Here is a 21,348-nt window from a genome sequence, read left to right on the forward strand (position 1 = left end):
GCTCTCATTTTTGGATGCACGACGGACTGACGGACACAATAATCCCTTGTGGGCTGGTGTAACCAGGTTCCTACCAGTAAATTATTATTAATCTGTGTCTTAAGCGTACGCAACCGCAACAACCCAAGCAAAAGCTCAGCATCTCGTGCGGGTGAAGGGGGCGACGGAGTCCACAACGCAGATAGGGGTGCCCTGAATATCATCTTGTTATTCATTAAATTACGAATATCATCTTGTTATTCATGAAATTACGTTTATCGTACGTATTATAATTTTTCGCGCTATTACCGGGTTCTGGATTCGCGAGTTTTTAATATCCGCGGGTTACTAAATGTATACGAATTCCCTATTCGCGACCTCCTACCAACATGCAGCATTCCAAGAACGCCTTGGAATTTCGTGGGTTGCACTGACATTGGATATGTGCGCGCAGAATGTTGTGACTCCGTTTGAAGCCGTCAGTGAAGATGGGGCACGGCACGTCACCTCGCCTGCTGCCCGCTTAGTCCCCCGTGTCGCAGCGTTCCCGCTCTGAACTCGCTATTGTGCATTTTTACTTTCATTCGGACTTACTGGGCGATGACCCCGGGGCCGGCCCAATGATTTCGTGGGCCTTGTACGGCCCACGGGCCGGACGTTCCCCACCCCTGCCGTAGAATCACATGTAGACCCAGGGACTTGCATGGAGACTCACTGAATGCATGTGTAATGCTACAATGATCAGTCTACAAACTCACGCTGCTGGGAATGTATCACTTCACGTTGATTTATGATGGTCGTGCGATATATTTTCGATCTCTCGTGCGATGGCACGGCGGTTGTTTTGCGTGTTGGTGTCTATTTGCTTTTGACATTTTTAGAGATCCCCCTCCCCTCCCCGGCCACACGGTGTGCAGATGAGACGCTAGCCCCCCCCCCGGTTCTTAAACTCCCCACTGGTGCCCCCCCAGATTGTGTGGATATTTCCCCTCCCACAGGTAAACTTAACATTCTGGTGAATTGCCTTTTATCCAAATCTCATCCTATTATATTCTGGGTTCTTTCGGTAGATAGAAAATAAAAATACAATAAAAAAACAATTAAAATGAAGAAAATATTTCTAAATTTTATTTTCTATCTACCTACGTGACTTTACCAAAAGAACCAAAGAATGTGAATTATTGCAGTCACGAAAGTTAAGTCAAAATGTAGATCTCTGTTTGACACAGTAGGGGGCAGCACGCTCCATAAACCCCTGCCACTGGGAGCAATAATCGTAGCACGACAGTCAACCCAAAGTTTGAACTCGTCAGCCTGTGATCGACAACTGCAGCACCAAAGCCGTCATGCCTGCACGTGCTTGTACATTCACCTTACACCTGTAGGCCCCAACCCTTCCTGACTAGGCCCCGCCCATCCTCATCAGGCTCCACCTCTTTCCGCTTTAAGCCCCGCCCATTATCCTTTAGGCCCCGCCCCTTATTCTTCAGGCCGCCGCCTCTCTCTGTTCAGGCCCTGCCCCGACTTCTGGACAGGGGGCTGGACCGAGTGCAGAGGGGCTATGGAAAGGGGGGGGGGTGCGGGCCGTGTGCAGAAGGTGGTGGCAGTGGGTGGGGTCAATGGGGGTAGGGGTGGGGTCAATGGGGGTAGGGGTGGGGTCAATGGGGGTAGGGGTGGGTGGGGTCAATGTGGTTAGGGGTGGGTGGCGTCAGTCGGGGTAGGTCAGTAGAGGTAATGATAGGTATTGTTTAATTTTTATTATTTTATTATTTCCATTCTACGTGACTTTACCGAAAGAACCAAGAAGGTCGGTAGGGGGTCATGGATGGTGGAACTCACTGCCGAAGGCTGTCAGGGGATTCCGGTTTGGTAGAGATCTTCAAGTCCCGCCTCGAAACATATCTCTCTCACAGGATCATTTCCTATTTTAACTCGGCCACTTCGTCACCATCGTCGCCGCCAGTGGCAGCGGTCGTGCTGTGGGGGGAGATTGCACCCCCCCCACACCCGGTCATTCCCACCGCGAACTCGAGGACCAACCCAGGTAAGTTTGCACGAGGGAGTTGTGGTGCGTTGATAATTGTTTTTTTACCCTTCTTACTGGCAACAAAACTGACACCTTTTTTTTTTACAAGGAGTCATGTTTGCATAGACCACAATACCTGCAGTCATAATGCAAACAAAAAACACAACTCTGATAATGTGTGCATTGTCCTTGAAGTTGATTGGTCCACACCCGAGACAGCTTTCCTTAGAGCCTAGTCTCACATGGTGTTGGACCAGATGACTGGCAAATGAGGTTCCAATGGTTGTGGTGCGTTCTTCGGGCCCCGCGAGAGATGTCGTTCCCCACCACCACAGGCGTGGAAGGAAAGGAAAGGGGAAAAGCAAAGTGGTCACGGCCCAACGCACGTGGGCAGATGCGAGAAACCGGAGGCCCCCTCCCATTGGTCGGCTTCTGACGAGTGCGCGCGAGGCTTGCATAGAGGACTCAACGAGGCTCCACGCTGCTCCTCGTCCTTGCCCCGAAGCTGTGATGGGTTGGCGGCTTTAGCCAGCGGGTGTCTGCCAGCAACCCAGTCGGGGGGCTGGCAGGGGATCCCACAAGGGACGCTCGTTAAAGTGTCAATTGGCCAAAGTGTCAAGTGAAAATGTCAATTGAAAGTGTCAAGTGAAAGTGTAAATTTTATGTGAAAATGTCAATTTAAAGTGTCAATTGGAAGTGAAAGTTTAAAGTGGACAAAGTGTCAATTGGTCCAACGCAGGTTGACCGTTTTGCCCTCCAGCTGGGAAAATCGGCTCGTAAAAAAAAAATATAGAAATATAAAAGTCACAGCCCTGATAATGAGTGACATTGATGAAAAACGAATCACTAAACAAATGTATTTGTCAAGTGAAAAGCCCACGAAGCTATCGGCTCTTCGTCAGAGGCAACCTGGCCACACGTAATCGCTCAGCGAGGTGGCTAAAAGCGTCACCATTACAAGTGGGAATTTATAGTAGCAACCAAGTTGTTTAGATGCACTTTCTAAATATGGAGAGGGGGGGGGGGAGCAGGCAAAGCTGGAGAAATATCCACGCAACCACGGTGAGAGAATTAGCAAACTCCAAATGCACAGTAGTCAAGGGACATGATTGAACCCACGACCTCCTGCGTACCAGGCGAGAGATGTAACATCTTACCCCCGTGGCGAGATGTTAAACCTGGTTAATACGAAACATTAGCCATAACAGTTTGGCGAGAGATTAATAGATTTTTTTTGTCACGCACCGCCTGAACCCAGCCTTTAAACTCTAGAAGCTTCTCCAGACCACCAAATGGAGATAGATGACCATCAACCACAGTGTCTTTTGTCAAGGCGCTCTTCTCCCTCCAACCCAGCTTAAATATACGCTGCCAAGCTTGGTGGTGTTTCATTCAGACTGTCTTCCCGACAGACCTGTTCTTCACCTGATGACGGCTGCTTGCGTTGTGGCCGAAACGTGGTGAGAATTATTTTGTTTTATTTTTATTATTTTATTATTCCCATTCTACGTGACTTTACCGAAAGAACCAAGAAGATGAATCCCTGCAGTCACGAGAGAAGCTTTAAATCGAAATTTTACAGTGCCGACGTTTGAGGGCCACTTTGAAGTTGCTGCGGCGAATTCCCGACGCTTGTCGGCGCAGACAATTACCGAGCTCCAACGTCTACGCTACGTTCCCATGTTGCGCAAAGTGCGGTGGGAGTCTGGAAGAGGTGGCTCCAAACACGTTGCGGAAGCAGATTCACTGGGGACTCTTCAGAAAACGCCTCGGTGAGGTTCCCAAATCGATCTGCGACTAACGACGAATTGAGTCGGTTGGACCGACTGGGCCCACGACCTCCTGCGTACCAGGCGAGGGATGTTAAACCTGGTTAACACGACACATTCGCCATAACAGTTTGGCGAGAGATGTAATATTTCACGTGTGCGTTGAACTTCTTTCGCACCATACGTAGCCAACATTTGTAAAAAAAAAAAAGTGTAAACAGCTGCTTATGTGATGGACACGTTGGTAAGCTCCTTTTCAGTCTCTGTCGTGATGCTCGGGCGTCAAGTGGTTGCGTGTTCTGGGTGCCACCGAAGATGTATGCCCGCCGATATCCCGTGTTGATAAAATGTCGAACAAAAGCCAAGGATTGTGCGCATTCTCTCAGGGGGGAAATGTGGAGAGACATTGCCCGGTTTCACGAATGCACTTCGACAGGACCTGCGTAGCAACGTGTAATCAACAAACCCTTCTTAAACGGACACACATTGGTATTCTCATACAAGGCTTGTGGCATATTAATACAAAATATACATGGCAATATATAATCGCACACATTTACAAGTGTGAACCAAAAAATGCTCTGAATGTCAGGTTTGTCGATGGTATGGATGATTGTTAAATAAAAATAATACTCGCCAATTTGTGAAATGCCCCTCACGGCATAAGGCGGTTAAACGGCCAAGCCGCACGGCTTGCTTTTGCCAAACCATTTGTTCAGTGTCTACGAGAACACAACAACCGTGTTATGTCTTTCTCTCTCGCTCTCTTCACCTCCACTTGTCCCAACAATCACTGCATGCAGTACCACACACTCCGTTGTACCTCATGCGTACATATTAAATCGCTTCTTCAGAGAACCACTCGCAAATTACGATCCGATCACTCTCGCTGGTGAACAAACGGCTTCACGAAAGTTATGTTTGCGTTCGTGTGCTGTGGGCTTTTGTTTTTCTTTAATAAACCTAAAGATGATAGCCACAACATTATTACAACTCCCTCCTTTTTGACACTCAAGATTCTATAATATTGACGCAATGTCCAAAAAGTAACCACTCATTTATTTGACAAAATATCAACAAATTTGTACATATTTAAAATAAGTTTTAGTAGTAAAATGTCAGAACTGTTTTAGTTATTCCTTCAAATAAAAATATTAAGACAGACTAGGTAGGTATTAGCACTGCCGCCTGAACACAGCTCCGCTCTATAGGGAAGAACATTCAAATATCCTACGCCACCATCTCCACACACGTGCGATTGCGAAATAAAACCGTTTCTGTTTAAAAAAAAAAAATATTTTCATCAAAAAAAAAACCTACAAACGTCGCAGTCTAAACGAATTATAATTGAATGCAGACCAAAGCTAAAAATAAGGAACAACGGCCGGCCGGCTGGGAGGACACTTTACGGGGGCACGTACGGCGGAGGAGACCTGTACGGGGTCATGTTTTTGGGACGTTGACCTCTGCCCCCCGCTCCTTGCGGGCTGGTGAATGGCGGCGGCGGCTGGTAGGGCGGCGCGTTGGGGTCTTCCTCACGGAGCGGCGTGCTTTCGCACACGAAGTCGTCGGTGGCGGCGGACACGGCCGCTGACATGCCGGGGCCGGCCATCTGACAGGGGTATTCAGGCGGCGGGAGAGGGGGCTTCTCTTCCGTCAAGATGAGCGGCATGCTGGAGGACGGCGCCGGCTTCGTGTCGTCCAGCTCGTCGGCGAAGATGATGGGGACGCCTTTCTTGATGAAGGTCGCCTGGTCCTCTTCGGACAGCTTTCCTTTCCTCTTTTTTCGGTAGCAGATCATGGCGATGACGCCGGCGATGAGCAGGATAGCGGCCACTACGACGGCCGGTATGACGGTGTGAAGATAGACATCGTCCTGACTTGTTCTCTCCGGGCCCTCCAGAGGTGGTGGTGTCGTCGGTTGAGGACGATCCATAGGCGGTCCTTTTCGAACGGGCACAAAACTGATTCCCTCGCAATCTTCCGAGCCGACGACGTTGACAGACACCGGCTTGAACTCTGGACCCATGTTCGCGTCAAAACTTTCGGTCGGCTTCCCATCGTCCGTGCCGATCTTTTTCCCCAGTTGACGGATCTGCTCATCTGGGCACGGTTCCAGCGGAAGGGAATTGTTATTCCAAACGATTGTGAACGAGCCACTTCTCATGTCGTCTATAGTTAAAGCGCTCACATTTTTGTCGCCCAAGGTATAGGCGAGTTTTTTCACCAACTTAATTTTCATGAGCACGTCATTGGCAACTTTCTTATAGTCGTTGTTGAACTTTGCTTGGAACTTTGCACTGGACCGCCCATCGTTTGGCTTTTTGTGAACTATTATTTCGAAGGCATCTCTCGCAATCTTCCCCCCTTTATCCATTGCCGACATTATGTACTCGTGTTTACCAATCAGCTTTTCATCGTCCGGAGGCAATCCAAACAATACCTGACTCGTGCTGTTAAACTGCACCCAAGAGCTCGCATTGACGAGTTCGTGTTTGCTGGTGCAGAGTACCAACTTCAGCCTGTCGGTGGTGCCATCTTCGTGGTCAAAAAACGTGTCGTAAGGGATCTTAAGTTCAAAGTAAGTTCCGATGTTCACGTCGAGTCTGTCGATGGGGTTCTTCAGCGTGGGTGGCCGGTTTGGATCCGGAATTATTTTCGTGGTTGTCCGAGACGTGGTCGTCGTGGCTTTCGTGGTGATCTTTGCCACGGGTGCCGTCGTGGTGGTGGCTTTCATGGGCGGCGTCGGAGCAGGCGTGGTTAACTTCAACACCGGCTTCTTCGTGCGAGGCTTCTTGGTGACCGCGGCGGTTGGCTTCGCCGTCGTGGTTTTAATCCTCCCACCGCCGCCCGTCGCGCCGGTGGGCGTCGCTTTCGCGCCGTCGGCGGTGGACGCCACCGTGACGGTCGGCTCGACGTACTCGGGACGGGCGGCGGTCGGCTGTATCGACTGTCCGACAGTGACGGTGATCGTGTCGATCGCCGTCGGCTGAATTGGAAACAGTATCGGGGTTGCGTAAACGGACGGCCGGACTTTGCTCGGGGTGACCGTCACGACCTGTGTGACGATGTGTCCGGGGGCCGTGTAGCGGACCGGATCCTCCGTCACGTCCGTTGGACCAAATGTCGGCGACACGTGGGAAGGGACAATTCTTACCGGCGGCTCCACCGGCTCCACCCGTGCGGTGGCGGGAACAAACACGAGAACTGGAGTTGGAGTCAAGTAAAGCTGCCGACGTGACCGCTTGTTCACGACCGCCTTTTGGTTGGCGATGTGCCAGCCTAAGACAGGATAACCAATCTTTTCCGCCATCGTACCTTCCTTTGCGGGTAGTTCCACACTCGCAATGTTGGGAATGGTGGACTGGTTCAACGAGCAGCCTAATTTCCAGGACAAGAGAGCTCCGTTTTCGATCACCTTTTTGGCATTCCCTGGGCCAGCCATGAATGCAGACATATCAAAGAGCCTGTTGTTGATAACCGGCATCAATTTAATCTTGTCCACTTTGACGTCGGAGAACGCCTCCATCTTTTTCAACAGCTGAAGTCGCTGGCCCGGGTTCATCTTTGTCAGGTCGGCGTCTATGATGATTGTTAAGACGGTGACGGCTTCCTCGGGACCACATCCTCCGTCCGCGCTGCCAGGGAAGGAGGGCAGCTTGTCGGTCACCCGACTGTTGGACTGCTCGGAGACAACGTGCAGCGGAAACATCTCCTTCCTGTGGACGTCTCCGTTGGGGGAGGGATGCGAGATCACGATGAAGTAAAGGCCAGTGTTGGCTTCAAGGGGAAGGCCGAACAGCGTGTTGAGTTCGGCGTTCCAAGACAACCAGTCGGGCAGAGATTTCTTCCCTTCTTCCGTCACCTGCAGACATGCGGCGGGAAAAAAAAGAAGAATGTGTAAAGATCGTTTCCGGAACTTTTTGTTTTTTTTATCATTCGAGCAGCGCACCTTGGGGAAGCGTTTTAATTTCTCTGCGCACCTTGCACGGAACCGCGGCGCACGCTGATAAAAAACAAACCGCACGGCGGGCGCGCGGGGAGAACGTGGCGGCGCGCTGGTGAGCGGTGGGTCAGCGTGGGTCAGCGTGGGTCAGCGGTGGTGGGCGGTGGGTCAGTGTGGGTCAGCGGTGGTTCCGAGGTGGGTCAGCGGTGGATCAGCATTGGTCAGCAGAGGTCAGCGGTGGTCAGCAGTGGGTCAGTGTGGGTCAGCGGTGGTCAGCGTGGGTGAGCGTGGGTCAGCGTGGGTCAGCAGAGGTCAGCGGTGGTCAGCGTGGGTCAACATTCACGAGGTTTTTATGGAACACTGCGGTTGGCGTTCGAACGGGTCCCCTGGAGATTCTGTGCCCTCACAAGAAGCATCCTGCACCCACGCAATATGTTGTTGTTGTTGTTGTTTTTTTAAAATCATGTCTGACTGATAATAAGGCCCAGAAGGTCATATGCGGTCAAGAGTTTGTTACTAAAATGAATGCTGCTGGATAATATAGTGCAAGGAGTTCCTGAAGCAGGTGGACTTTATAATATTTTTTTCACATATATACGCACAAAAAAAAATCCACTAAAAACTAAACTATTTTTTTAGAAGCGACCTGGCCACAAATGATAGCTCAACGAGAAGTGGATTATCACATGTAGAAATGTATAGCAGGCAAATATTCTAAGCAGGTGATGTTGATTATAAATGTGGAGGGAAAAACCAGAGGACCCGGAGAAAAATCCACATGACAATGGGGAGAGAGAAACATGCAGACTCCAAATATACAGGCGTCAGGGTTGGGATCGAACCCACGACCTCCTGTACATCAGACAAGGTAGTTAACATGTCACCACTGTGGTGAATTTTTGTTAATCTGCTAAATAAAGCAGATTAACAATAATGTTAAAAAGCCATATCTAAACACAATTAAAAAGCAAAAATCTAGGATATTGGCAATGTTATATAACTGAGCGGATGGAATCTATAGTGTGAGCGTACAAGTTAAACGTTGCGTTGAAAAGTTAAACGAACCGCGGATACATTTTGATTGACAATTGACAAATTGCTCGCAAATCACTCAATTGGGAAAGCACGCTGCGATCATCGCCCTCACCGCCACCCCCCCCCCCCCCCACTAATGCTCATCAGCAGGCCGGTGCCAGCTCACCATTTTCCGCACAGGGGGACAGCTGTCACCGGGCTTGCCCTTGCAATGTTTGACGCGAGCTTGCGACACAAGGCGCTTCTGAGCAGAGGTCGCAAACGGGTTTTGATTCCTTACCCGTACCCGTACCCGGCCGCACCAGGGTCGCAAATGGGTACCCGTTCCCTATCCGTACCCTACCCGAAATGAGTGACAGACGGTTACTCACCAGTGACTCACGGCCTACCCGTACCCGTACCCGGGTACCCGGTCGCACTAGGGTCGCAAATGGGTACCCGTACCTGGCCGGGTACGGGTAGCCGGGTATCGGGTAGGGTACGGGTATCGGGTACCCGGTTGCGACCTCTGCTTCTGAGTCACCAACGTATTGAAAACGCTATGGCTATTATACCGTTATGAGAATTACACTGGTCAACAAAAAAAACATTTTTTCTGGCCTGGACTTTTGCGGCTGTTTTAGACTAATTTCAGGGTGCTGATTCCAAATCTGATCTCAGATTTGCTCCATCACATCTCATTTTTATGCTATCGGCATACCCCATTTTCATTGATTTTACCCGAAATTAACTCTGTCACTTATGATTGCAAGTTGTTGCGAGTCACTGACTGCTTTAGTGTTAAAATATGGTGCTGTATTTTTAGGATAGTGTGTGTTTATAATATCATTTTATGTAGATATCCACATTTATACAATATTTTTCTTCTGCAGTTTTTATCGAAAATGCAATATTTGATATCTCAATAACCTGATGTGATAGACAAAAACTGATGCCAGATTTGGAATCAGCACCCCAAAATTACCTTAAAACCGTTGGAATACCTTATGCCAGAAAAAAGTGTGTTGACCAGTGTAATAATCGAGGTGGGGGAGGGGAGGGAGGGGTGTGGGGGAAATAAAAAAACGGAGTGGATCGTAGTTTACTTGGGCCGTCCATTGCGCACAAAGCGAGCGCTCATTTGCATGCCAGAAAAAAGTGTGTTGACCAGTGAATTATCAAGCGCATCATACTTACATTAGTGCAACGGCCCGGGCCACCGTCGAGTGGGATCGGCAGCTGGAATGCGTGACCCACGGTCGCCACCACGTCGGAGGCTTGCCACGGCCTCTTCCCTTCGTAAGCCGGGCGCCCGGACTCCGAGGCGGGGTAGCCGAAGTGCAGGGACGCCTCGATGTGTGGCACGCCCTCCTGCCCAACCAAGCGGACGTGTTCATCGTCGCCGGTGGCGGCGTCGGCGTTGGGAAAGCCGGGGCTCGCGCCGAGCATGGATAGCACGAGCGGCAGCAGGAGGAGCACAATTTGGACGGCGGGCGGGGAGCGAACGCACTGCCTCGGCAACTTGGGGGAGTTGAAATTCGTCACTGGAAGGCGTGTGTGATGGCACATGGCAAGATTTTAAAATGGGTTTTTTGTTGTTAAAATTTCACGTATAAAAAATATTAAAAATCCAAAACGTAAATGTGTTGCTTTGGCCGATGGGCGTCAGAGAACTCTGCCGCGGTTACTTGAGCGTGCAAAAGATCCTGTGAAAGAGAAGAGAACGCACACACGCGGGGTTTTTTAAGACGCGCCCGAGCACATCCAGGAGGGTGACATTTCAAAAAAGTTCTTCGTCGATTTTGGCAAAGCGCCATTACGTGCGTATAATTTAGCATGGCGCATCGAGCCAATGTAGTTAAAGTGAATAATCAATCGGACACGTTTACAAAAATTATATTCCAATGACACTCGTGTGCTACCAAGACCAATGGAGTGACACTGCAGCCTAACCACGAATACACAGAAGCTGCTGTATGGCACGCGCCACGATCCTCAACGCCACGGCCATCACGTGTGGCCAAGAGCTGAGCGCCACGCGCCACGATCGTCAACGACGGGACCCGTCACGGTCACGGTTTTTTGGCCAAGAGGCAAAGTCTCCCTGCTGACATCGACACGAATATATGACGGCTCCCCTGAACGTACAGGAGAAGAACCTGGCAATGATAGGGAAACTAGAACCAATATTACACTAATTCGGCTGAGCGTGCAGGCCATGCCAAGGCTTGGGTTTTTTATTAATTTTTTTAAACTTTGTTTCGTCCTTTCCCCCCCAGATTTATTCCATTTGTGCTCTTGGCAGCGTGGCCGAGAGAGGAAGAATTGATTCGGATATTTCGGAACGGTAAGGCACCACCACAAACATCGATTAAAAACCCGCTTCCTTTTTTACTCCGTTCCACATTTGGGGTTTGCACATTCGCCGCGCACTCTGCCACAGGATTAAGTGAAATCGAGTGAAATATTTCATTTTAATACTCCTTATTCTCTTGTCGTCACCGGTGACTTATAAAGGCCGAGGCTCACGCTAGACTTGAGTTTAATAATCGCCGGTGTGCCTGCCTGGATTCAAACCCAGGAACCCGGCAGTGCTGTTTCATCGCTCCGCCAGGTTCCGCTGAAAGCCACCCCCGGGGTTTTTATTTTTCACGCTAAACGTTGGGTACCGGCATAAGAGCGTCAAACGCACGAGTCGACAACGTGACACAAATCAGCATCATCTCCATAAGAGGTTTGGGGTTAGATCACGTAAATAGATGCGTCCTTAAACCCAGTCACCACGCGTCACAGCCAATTAGTAAGGTTTGTTACGTAAAAAAAACGCACCAATTCGTTACTTAGTCCAGCATACCAGTGGTGTGTTGGAGAGTTAAACCCGCAATATTTACAATTCATCATCTATTTCAACGTTAATGGTTGCGGATTGTTGCTGGGTGCAACAATCCGGGGCCTTTGGGCCAGTGCTTGACAACTCTTGTTCGGAGAGAGGCTCACGCTCATTACATAAATGGTACGAGAGTCTGTACAAAGCACAAACACCGGGGAATTGAATGATGCATATTACGGAGGTAAAGGCACCTCCGATTATCACGGTTGGCTACGTACGGTGTGAAAGAAGTGCAACATAAATACACACGTACAAAAGGCATATTCACTGTGTGAGTTCTAACGCCAAGTTCTGTGTGAGAAAACAGATTTTGAGCAAAAACGAAAGTGGAACGTAAAAAAAAGAATGACGGGTGTAGAATGCGAATGAGTTTCGATTGATGATCCAGCACTAATTCACCATTGGCCAGTCGCCTCCATGTCACTCGACTACCACTACTACTACCATGGTTACTGTTTTCGTCAACTTCACTCGTTGATTCCTCCACCCATGTTGAGGGCTCAGACTACCAGAGACGGACTGTGGCGTCTCATCCTGCACGTTGTGTTCAACCACCACCACACTGCAGGTTACACCAACTCACTCACTCACCCACCACCCACCCACCCACCCACCCACTCACCCACTCACCCACCCACCACTCACCCACTCACCCACCCACCACTCACCCACTCACCCACCCACCCACCACTCACCCACCCACCCACCACTCACCCACTCACCCACCCACCCACTCACCCACCCACCCACCCACTCACCCACCCACCCACCCACTCACCCACCCACCCACCACTCACCCACCCACCCACCACTCACCCACCCACCCACCCACCACTCACCCACTCACCCACCCACCACTCACCCACTCACCCACCCACCCACCCACTCACCACCCACCCACCCACCACTCACCCACTCACCCACCCACCCACCCACCCACCACTCACCCACTCACCCACCCACTCACCCACCCACCCACCCACCACTCACCCACTCACCCACCCACTCACCCACCCACCCACCCACCACTCACCCACTCACCCACTCACCACTCACCCACTCACCCACCCACCCACCCACTCACCCACCCACCCACCCACCCACCCACCACTCACCCACCCACCCACCCACCACTCACCCACTCACCCACCCACCCACTCACCCACCCACCCACCCACCCACTCACCCATCCACCCACCCACCCACCCACCACTCACCCACCCACCCACCCACCACTCACCCACTCACCCACCCACCCACTCACCCACCCACCCACCCACCACTCACCCACCCACCCACCCACCCACCACTCACCCACTCACCCACCCACCCACCACTCACCCACTCACCCACTCACCCACCCACCCACCCACTCACCCACCCACCCACCACTCACCCACCCACCCACCCACCCACCCACTCACCCACTCACCCACCCACCCACCACTCACCCACTCACCCACCCACCCACTCACCCACCCACCCACCCACCACTCACCCACCCACCCACCCACCCACCCACTCACCCACTCACCCACCCACCCACCCACCACTCACCCACTCACCCACCCACCCACTCACCCACCCACCCACCCACCCACTCACCCACCCACCCACTCACCCACCCACCCACCCACCCACTCACCCACCCACCCACCCACCACTCACCCACTCACCCACCCACCCACCACTCACCCACTCACCCACTCACTCACCCACCCACCCACCCACTCACCCACCCACCCACCCACCCACTCACCCACCCACCCACCCACTCACCCACCCACCCACCCACTCACCCACCGACCCACCCACTCACCCACTCACCACACCGCAGGTCACACCACTTCTCTTTCTGCCTCTCCCAACGCCCGCCCCCCCCCCCCGGCACGGCTCAACTTTGGAATTCCCTCCCATCGTCTCTTTCCCCCCAAACTCCAACTAATAATAACCCCCAGCTCCATTCAAGAGACGTATCAACTCTCGTCTTACCCATCACAACATTCCTGAACAAGCGCTGATTATTTTGCCCGTCGCATCGCCATCTCGCGTCTTCGGGGCCTGCGCTCGCCAACTCCTTCGATAACACTGGTCAACAAAAAAAAAAAAAAAATTCTGGCCTGGACTTTTGCAGCTGTTTTAGACTAATTTCATGGTGCTGATTCCAAATCGGATCTCAGATTTGCTCTATCACATCTCATTTTTATGCTATCGGCATACCCCATTTTCATTGATTTTACCCGAAATTAACTCTGTCACTTATGATTGCAAGTTGTTGCGAGTCGGTGACTGCTTTAGTGTTAAAATATGGTGCTGTATTTTTAGGATAGTGTGTTTATATCATTTTATGTAGATATCCACATTTATTTAATATGTTTCTTCTGCAGTTTTTATTGAAAATGCAATATTCGATATCTCAAAAACCTGATGTGATAGACAAAAACTGATGCCAGATTTGGAATCAGCACCCCAAAATTACCTTAAAACCGTTGGAATACCTTATGCCAGAAAAAGTGTGTTGACCAGTGTATCGAGGTGGGGGGAGGGAGGGGTGTGGGGGAAATAAAAAAAACGGAGTGGATCGTAGTTTACTTGGGCCGTCCATTGCGCACAAAGCGAGCGCTCATTTGCATGCCCGTCGTGAAACCGCGAGAGTGCCCGCGGCTCCTCAGCGCGGCTGGCGGAATGGGCAAGCGAATGGGGCCACAATAAGCGACGCTGCAGAAGAAGAGGAGGAGTGTGAAGCGAAATGAAAACGCACAAGCGGCACCGAGATTACAGGAGGCAACAACAACAACAACACCAAGTCGAGCGTCGAAGCAGCAGCCTTTAAAAAAAAAAATGGAAAATCACGTCCGCGAGTTGACGCGTATCGGGGGCGATGGAAACTTGGTCGCAGCGCGCGAGGAATGCACGCGTCGAACGTAAACAGAATACCAGAAAGTGTTGAATACCAGAAAGTGTTGAGAAAAGGACCAGGGAATGAAACTCTTGAACGTGGCACGAAAATCAAATCGTCGCACAATTAGGGTTGGTAGATCACCAGCACGAATGTTACGAAACTCCCTTCCCGTTGGGCGTCGGTGAAGTGCCCTACCACGACTCGCCAGGAGAAGGCAGCACAGCAAAGTGCCAACTGGTAGGAACCTCCTGGTTACACCAGCCCACAGGGGATTATTGTGTCAGTCGTGCAGGGAGGGGCTGGGTGGGGAGGGGAGGGTGGGGAGGGGCTGGTGGGGAGGGTGGGGCTGGGTGTGGAGGGGAGGGTGTGGAGGGGAGGGTGGGGAGGGGCTGGGTGGGGAGGGTGGGGAGGGGCTGGGTGGGGCAGGGTGGGGGGTGGAAGGGTGGGGCTGGGTGGGGAGGGGCTGGTCACCCTGTGGTGCCCTTATAAAACTCAACGTTTAACCTACTCACGCCGGCTTGTGCCCGCACTCACAGTCGGCCATATTTGCGGAATACACCACGCCGCCGTTGACCCTGGCCATTGACCGAGCAACCCAACGTTCCTACCAGCTCCCTCCGCAGGAATGTGTTCCCGTCTGTCCCTTCTGTGTGGCATCGAGCGTTGCCCCCTCGCACGTGTGGGGGTTTCTCCGGGTGCTCGGGGGTTTCCACCCAACACGTAGTACCAACGTCGATTAATTGGCTGGAAACATCTTAATGCATAGAGGACCCCAGATGTTGGGCCACTATTGGTAGCGTTGGCTCCTCACCGCCTGTAGGCTGCTGCTGCTGTCGTTGCTTTCCGGCTTTGTGGTTCCTCGGTGATTGTGAGAGATGCAATTTGCATGAGCGACGACGCTACATATAGATAAAAATGAAAAGCATCATAAGTAATGGGAGCATTAAGGCAGCAAAACTAAATGTAATGGCTGTAAGATTACAATGCGTTGCCCCTAGAGAGCAAAATAACATATTACAGAGTGAGAGACGCATACAACTAGTGGAGAAATTGTACGCAGATTTCTACAGCAAAGAATATTCATATATACCCCACTAAACAAATTATTCGTTTCAGGTGAGGAGCAGGCTGAATATGATTGTCTCCTGAGAAGGTAACCACTGCCATTATATCAACCAAAGCTTCTGAACTGCAGCAAATTGTGAAGAAGTTAAGAAAGCAGGATGCTAAGTTAGGCAATGGAGCCAAATGACGAACGCACAAAGCATGGGCAACAATGAGTCCAGCCGGTTTTTTTGGGCTAGGCCACTCCAGTGGTTTCATGCCAAGAAGTATTGTCACCAACCCTCATCGCCACCCGACAAGATTGTCACGTTTACACGGATATGATTTGTACGTAACGTGGCCAATACATCGATCGAAATTCTGACCGACACAGCCTCCTCCCTCACTGGCGGCTTCAGAATTGCCGCGATTGAAATATAACTTAGAAGATCGATGCTTAAACTTATTTATCCACAAAAAGCCATAACCGTGTCCGGTTACGTTTTTTTCAAGCAGGGTCCTGCCACAGTGAGGCTTTTCAAAAGGGCCCTCCCCCCCTCCGTAGATGGAACTGCTTCACCCCGAGCTTTTAACGCTTGCGTATTTGCATCTCCTTTGTGCCGCGTCGCCTTGTGGCGTTGTACTCTGGTCTAACGCCGGTGAGACGAGGCCACGAAGAAGGACGCTGTGTCTCGTGTGTAGGCAAATGAGTTTCAAGGACAATGCACCACTCTATCATCAAAGCACGTTTGCTGGCACGTTTTGCCGCAAGTACGTGTGGATATTGTCGACTTGAAACCTTGCAGTAGGTGTCTATTTTGATGTCTGAATATCTTGTTAACACCTCCTACAAACCTGTCAAACCCTTATCAGTGCTGCCTACCTTATTACAGACCAACTCAGAGCTTATTGGTCACCCCGTGCCCTTATAAATCTCAGCGTTCGTCCTACAAAGTCACATCGCAACGGAGAAACACAAAAAAATAGACAAACATTTTTGTTTTGCCCGTATTGAAACGGCTGTACACCGTATTGACCTGAAAACTCAATTTCCCTGTGCAAGGATACGGGGTAAACCGTATGGGTTAACAGCTGTGCCTGCTATATTGTTGGTGTAAAGGATATTCTGTTTTCAGCCGTTGAATGAGTCACACATGTAGGAGGAAACCGCTGTACCTGGAGGAAACCCACACATATACGAGTGGCCAACACTCTATCCCCGTACAGATGGAAACAAATGAAAATCAGTCCAATTGCTGTACTGCCTTCTCCTGGCAAGCCAGGGCATGGCACCTCTAAAGTAAAAAGTTTTTTTATTTGACCAGGTAAGGCCCACCGAGCTTTATAGTTCTTTTTCAGAAGCGACCTGGCCACAAATTATAGCTCAACGAAGTGAACATTTAGCGTTATCATGCGGAAATTTACAGCAGCCAAATGCTCTAAAACGCATGTCTCTGAATGTGGAGGACCCGGAGAAAAATCCACGCGACCACGGGGAAAAAAATGCAAACTCCAAATATACAGCAGGCGTCAGGGTCTGGATTGAAACCCACGATCTCCTGCATACCAGGCAAGGTAGCTAACATCTCGCCACCACGGCACAACCGAAAAAGATAATGATTGGTGGGACGTAACTGGGAAGAGCGACTGGAGTACTGTACGCATGTCTGGGGGGATTATTGACAGCGGACCGGGACCAAATATTGACGTGAAGTAGTGCGGGCAGGTTGGAGTGCTTTTGGAAAATATGATTTGAGAGTGAAATGTAACATGCCACCAATGTGCCAAAAAGGGGACTTTTTTGTCGTTGTAAATGAGTGCTTACTAAACTGTCATGACTTATATTCTTTGGGTCTTTCGGTAAAGCCACGTAGAGAGAAAAAAAACAAAAAAATATCACGACGTTTCCATCGCAACAAAAGCAATCGTCATCAGGTGAAACAAATCTAGTGGGAGAGCTGCTGATGCATGACTTGTGGATTTGAAATGCTGATAATTGATGAAAAGAACGTGGAACTAAAGCTGAAAAGTGCACAGAGATGTGGAGAGACGTAGTCCGTAAATTATACCGAGAGACACGAGGAACGCGCGCGTATCCGGAGAGCAAACACAAACCAGACGTCGTAGTGGCTGTTGAGCGTGGCAAGGAGAGGAGGCTACTGCGGGAGAGGTCGATGACCGACGGACAAAAGCCTCACGGTGGAGTGGTAGCCAGGGGAGGGAACTCATCCTAAAGGTACGGAGCACAGGAAGAGAGACGGAGCGATGGGATTAGCTCACGTGCGGCAGCGTGATGGACTGTGGTGGCATCGCGTGAAAGTGGTGAGTGCCAACGACTTGTGGGAGACATTCACCAACATTGGTTTGAACACGGTTGACGATGACGACGATGATGATGATGAATAAACCAATGGCATAGTTCACAAACATCCTGAATCGGGTTAACATTTAAAACCAGTGCTATCAGTTGGACCCAAGTTCAATCAGCAACAGCTGCATCAGGAAAGCACTTCGCTAGACAATGACATGCCCCACTTCGACGGACGACCTTCAACCCAACCGACCTAAAAAAAACTACCAGAGTCTAGGGCCCAGGGTGGCTCTGTGCGTGCCGACTGCATGACGCAGCCACCGCAGACTCATCTGCATGAGAAACCCATCCACGGGTTGGAGAGGCCAAGTATAGATCAAGTAGCAGCACACCCATCTCAACATACGAAGGTGACAAAATATATGCGTGTCACAAGCATGCATGCATGAGCAACGGATTGGCTGTTGTTGGGAATGGCCACAGCTTTGGGTCGAGTGACAAACGAGGAAGCTACCACCCTGTCTTCTGATGCTAATTTAAAGGCGCCACGGCCTCTCGGACACATATATAGACCTCCACGGAAATTTGAGAGCCATTAGTTAGCCGCCCAGATATAGGAACTCCTCCACCCGCTCAATAATCCTTTCATAAACCGTGCGACGCGCAGGGGGATAGAAAGTTCATTGGCGTCTCGCATCCCGTCAAATGAATAATAAAAAAAAAGAAGCCGACGATGATTGCCCCCCCACGCATTCAGGGGCCGACAGCGATGACCCCCACAAAAAACTGGGGTAAAAGAGACCCACGTGCCGAGACTTGCGTGAGAAGTGTGGTAACGACAAATGGCGAGGGACATGGCAGAGAGGGAGGGAGGCAGGGGACGTGTGTACAGAAGCAGACGAAGTTTAGTTTGAAGTTCATCTCGTCGAAACAGCCGAGAACCCAAGAAGCCGGGGACGGGTCTTTTGCGAGAGTGACACGGGGCATCAGTCTGCCAATGAGGGAAGGTGCATTGAAAAATGTTGATACTCCGACTGATGCTCCTACTGTTGTGGAGTGACTCATGCAGCCAGCTATGGCTACAGAGTTTGGTAGTACATGTTGTTTACGTCGTTTATTGTGAAAATTCGGTCACAGTTCCTATGACCACTGTTTAATTGCTTTTATGGCTTTATTTTGGTGATTTTCGAAAAGTTTTTTGGTTTGGCCATGTTTGTTTGTTGTAGTACAGAGTTAGACTGATGGCCTTAATCTAAGTTGTCTTGTGGTTGTTGTTGTTGTTTGACTTGCATCCCACTGGGATATTGCATAGGGTTGGTGTACGGTGATTTTTCTGCAATATTTTGCTGTCTTTTCTTGGATTTTCTGTTTGCACATAGTCACTTTAAGATGTTTTTGTTCATGTTTTTGTTTTTTGTTTGTTGCGGTTGCACCCGATTCAAGAGCCGAATGGCTCACAGGGCTATACCTAATAAATGAACTTTGAACTTTGAGGCGGGCGGGCGGGCGACGCTTGCTATGCACAATCCCAATTGAGTAATCCGTATGAGTACTAGACCCTGCTGCTGCGTCATCTCGTGCGTGGAGACACACACACACAGGGGGGAGAGAGTTTGCGTGTACACCACGAGACGCTCAGCGGGCCCACGAAGTTTGTTTACTGAATCGTCTCTGACTTGCAGCGCTTGTTGACGCAACGGATAAAGCGAAACTACAAGGCACATGGTTTTTTTGACGTGACAAAATAACGGCGGATTTATTTAAGTGACATTTCACAGGACGTAAAACAAACGCCCGTTCACACAAAATGAGAAAAAATAACCACCTTGCATCATCGGTAAGAAATACGTGAACCATGTTGTCAAACGAGCACGCTTTGGTGCGAGTGACGCCTGGCTGTGGTACAAACATAAAATGATGTAAGCGTGGAACGTAAAACGTTGTAAATTAAACACAGTGCAACATCTGTAAGTCTGCCAGAAACAGCCTAAGTCACGAAATTTGACCGAATTTGTAGAATTTGGAATATTAAGCTATGAAACTATAAACTATTTTCTATTTTACTAGGTATGGCCCACTGAGCTACATCGCTGTTTTTAAAAAGCGACCTGGCCACAAATGATAGCTCAACAAAAAGTGGCTCATCATTGTGCGGAAATTTATAGCAGCCAAATACTCCAGACGCACGCCGATTCTAAATGTGGAGGGACAAACCGGAGGTCCCGGAGAAAAATCCACGCGACCAACGTGGAGAACGTGTAAAGTCCAAATATACATGTGTCCAACGGGATGTTGGCTATCAACAACAAGGCAACTCCTATGACTAATTGGGAATGGGACGCAAGCGTAGGATTGATCACCCTGTCGCTGGCCGCCTTTGGGGAGGGTGTATAGTGCGAAAGGCCGAAACACCCTAGGAACCAAAGGTTCACTACTGACGATGCGCTCCCCAAATTTCACCAGGCTCACTGTTCATGAACTCTTGGAAGTGCTTGCACAAAGGATAGTAACATCTCATCCTGTGTTCTTGGAATCTGTCAGAGTCGGGATCAAACCCACGACCTCCTGCATACCGGGCGAGGTAGTTAACATCTCCTAGCCACCCTGATTTAGAAGCAATTCAGCCTGCAAAGAGTTCAATGTCACAATGCTTGTTAGACATGCTCCTTCCTTGTGGCCAATGTGCAAAGGGGCAGGGGTGGAATACGACGATGATGATGATGGCATTTTTGTAAATGTCATAATACAATGTAGTGATTGCTTTCCACGATGTGTAAAGCACACGCTCGTGCAAAGACGTGCGCACAAGAGAATGCGAACAATGCTGGAGTGTGGACGTCTTGACCAAAACGACCCCATCTTTTTTGGGGGGTTTTTCTCTCACCTCTGCAAAAGGATCCTCTTCTATAATGGTGGCCGCACAATGGTACCGACTGAACTCACTCGGAGACAGAAGGCCAAGACATGCGCGGGAAATCCACGCACCGTCGTCAGGAAATGGTTGGGGAAGTTGGACTCGAAATGGTGAGAGGTAAAATATAAGAATACATGGATTAAATTTCGATTTAAAGCTTTCGTGACTGCAGGGATTCATCTTCTTGGTTCTTTCGGTAAAGTCACGTAGAATGAAAATAATAAAAATAAAACATAATAAAATAATTCTCACGACGTTTCGGCCACAACGCAAGCAGACAGAGACTCTGTCTTCTCGACAGCCCTGTTCTCCACCTGAGGACCTGAGGACGGCTGCTTGCGTTGTGGCCGAAACGTCGTGAGAATTATGTTATGTTTTATTTTTATTATTTTAATATTTCCATTCTACGTGACTTTACCGAAAGAACCAAGAAGATGAATACATGGATTACGCCGACATTTCTTTCATCGTAATAATTTACAGCCCTCTGGATAAAAACCCGTGATATTTGACCACGCTGGTCGCATAGCATGGGAGGAGGGTGAGGGCGTGG

The 21,348-nt window shown here is 50.0% G+C and overlaps 1 protein-coding gene across 2 annotated transcripts; it reads right to left on the minus strand.

The window, feature by feature from the left end:
- Positions 1-4,812: 4,812 nt before the first annotated feature.
- On the minus strand, positions 4,813-21,020 carry LOC144732782 (dystroglycan 1-like). 2 transcript variants are annotated; one of them, XM_078614368.1, is made up of 5 exons: positions 20,766-21,020; positions 17,686-17,800; positions 15,338-15,425; positions 9,932-10,440; positions 4,813-7,639 (listed from the first exon to the last, which is right to left on the minus strand). In XM_078614368.1, the coding sequence occupies exons 4-5, from the start codon at positions 10,301-10,303 to the stop codon at positions 5,180-5,182; spliced, it is 2,832 nt and encodes a 943-aa protein (XP_078470494.1). In that variant the 5' UTR covers positions 10,304-10,440; positions 15,338-15,425; positions 17,686-17,800; positions 20,766-21,020; the 3' UTR covers positions 4,813-5,179. The 2 variants fall into 2 exon arrangements, with proteins under 2 accessions (XP_078470494.1, XP_078470495.1); XM_078614369.1 differs by lacking the exon at positions 15,338-15,425.
- Between the last annotated feature and the right edge of the window lie 328 nt (positions 21,021-21,348).

The sequence above is a fragment of the Lampetra planeri genome, chromosome 44, assembly GCF_965212315.1.
Source record: "Lampetra planeri chromosome 44, kcLamPlan1.2.h2, whole genome shotgun sequence".
Classification (NCBI taxonomy): domain Eukaryota; kingdom Metazoa; phylum Chordata; class Hyperoartia; order Petromyzontiformes; family Petromyzontidae; genus Lampetra; species Lampetra planeri.

What these genes read in the sequence shown, in the direction of transcription:
- LOC144732782 (XM_078614369.1), bottom strand. Translation starts at nt 10,303, where the DNA reads ATGTGCCATCACACACGCCTTCCAGTGACGAATTTCAACTCCCCCAAG. An exon ending in GCCCGGGCCGTTGCACTAAT is followed by an intron (nt 7,640 to 9,931) that starts GTAAGTATGATG and finishes GCATGTCTGCAG; the next exon opens with GTGACGGAAGAAGGGAAGAA.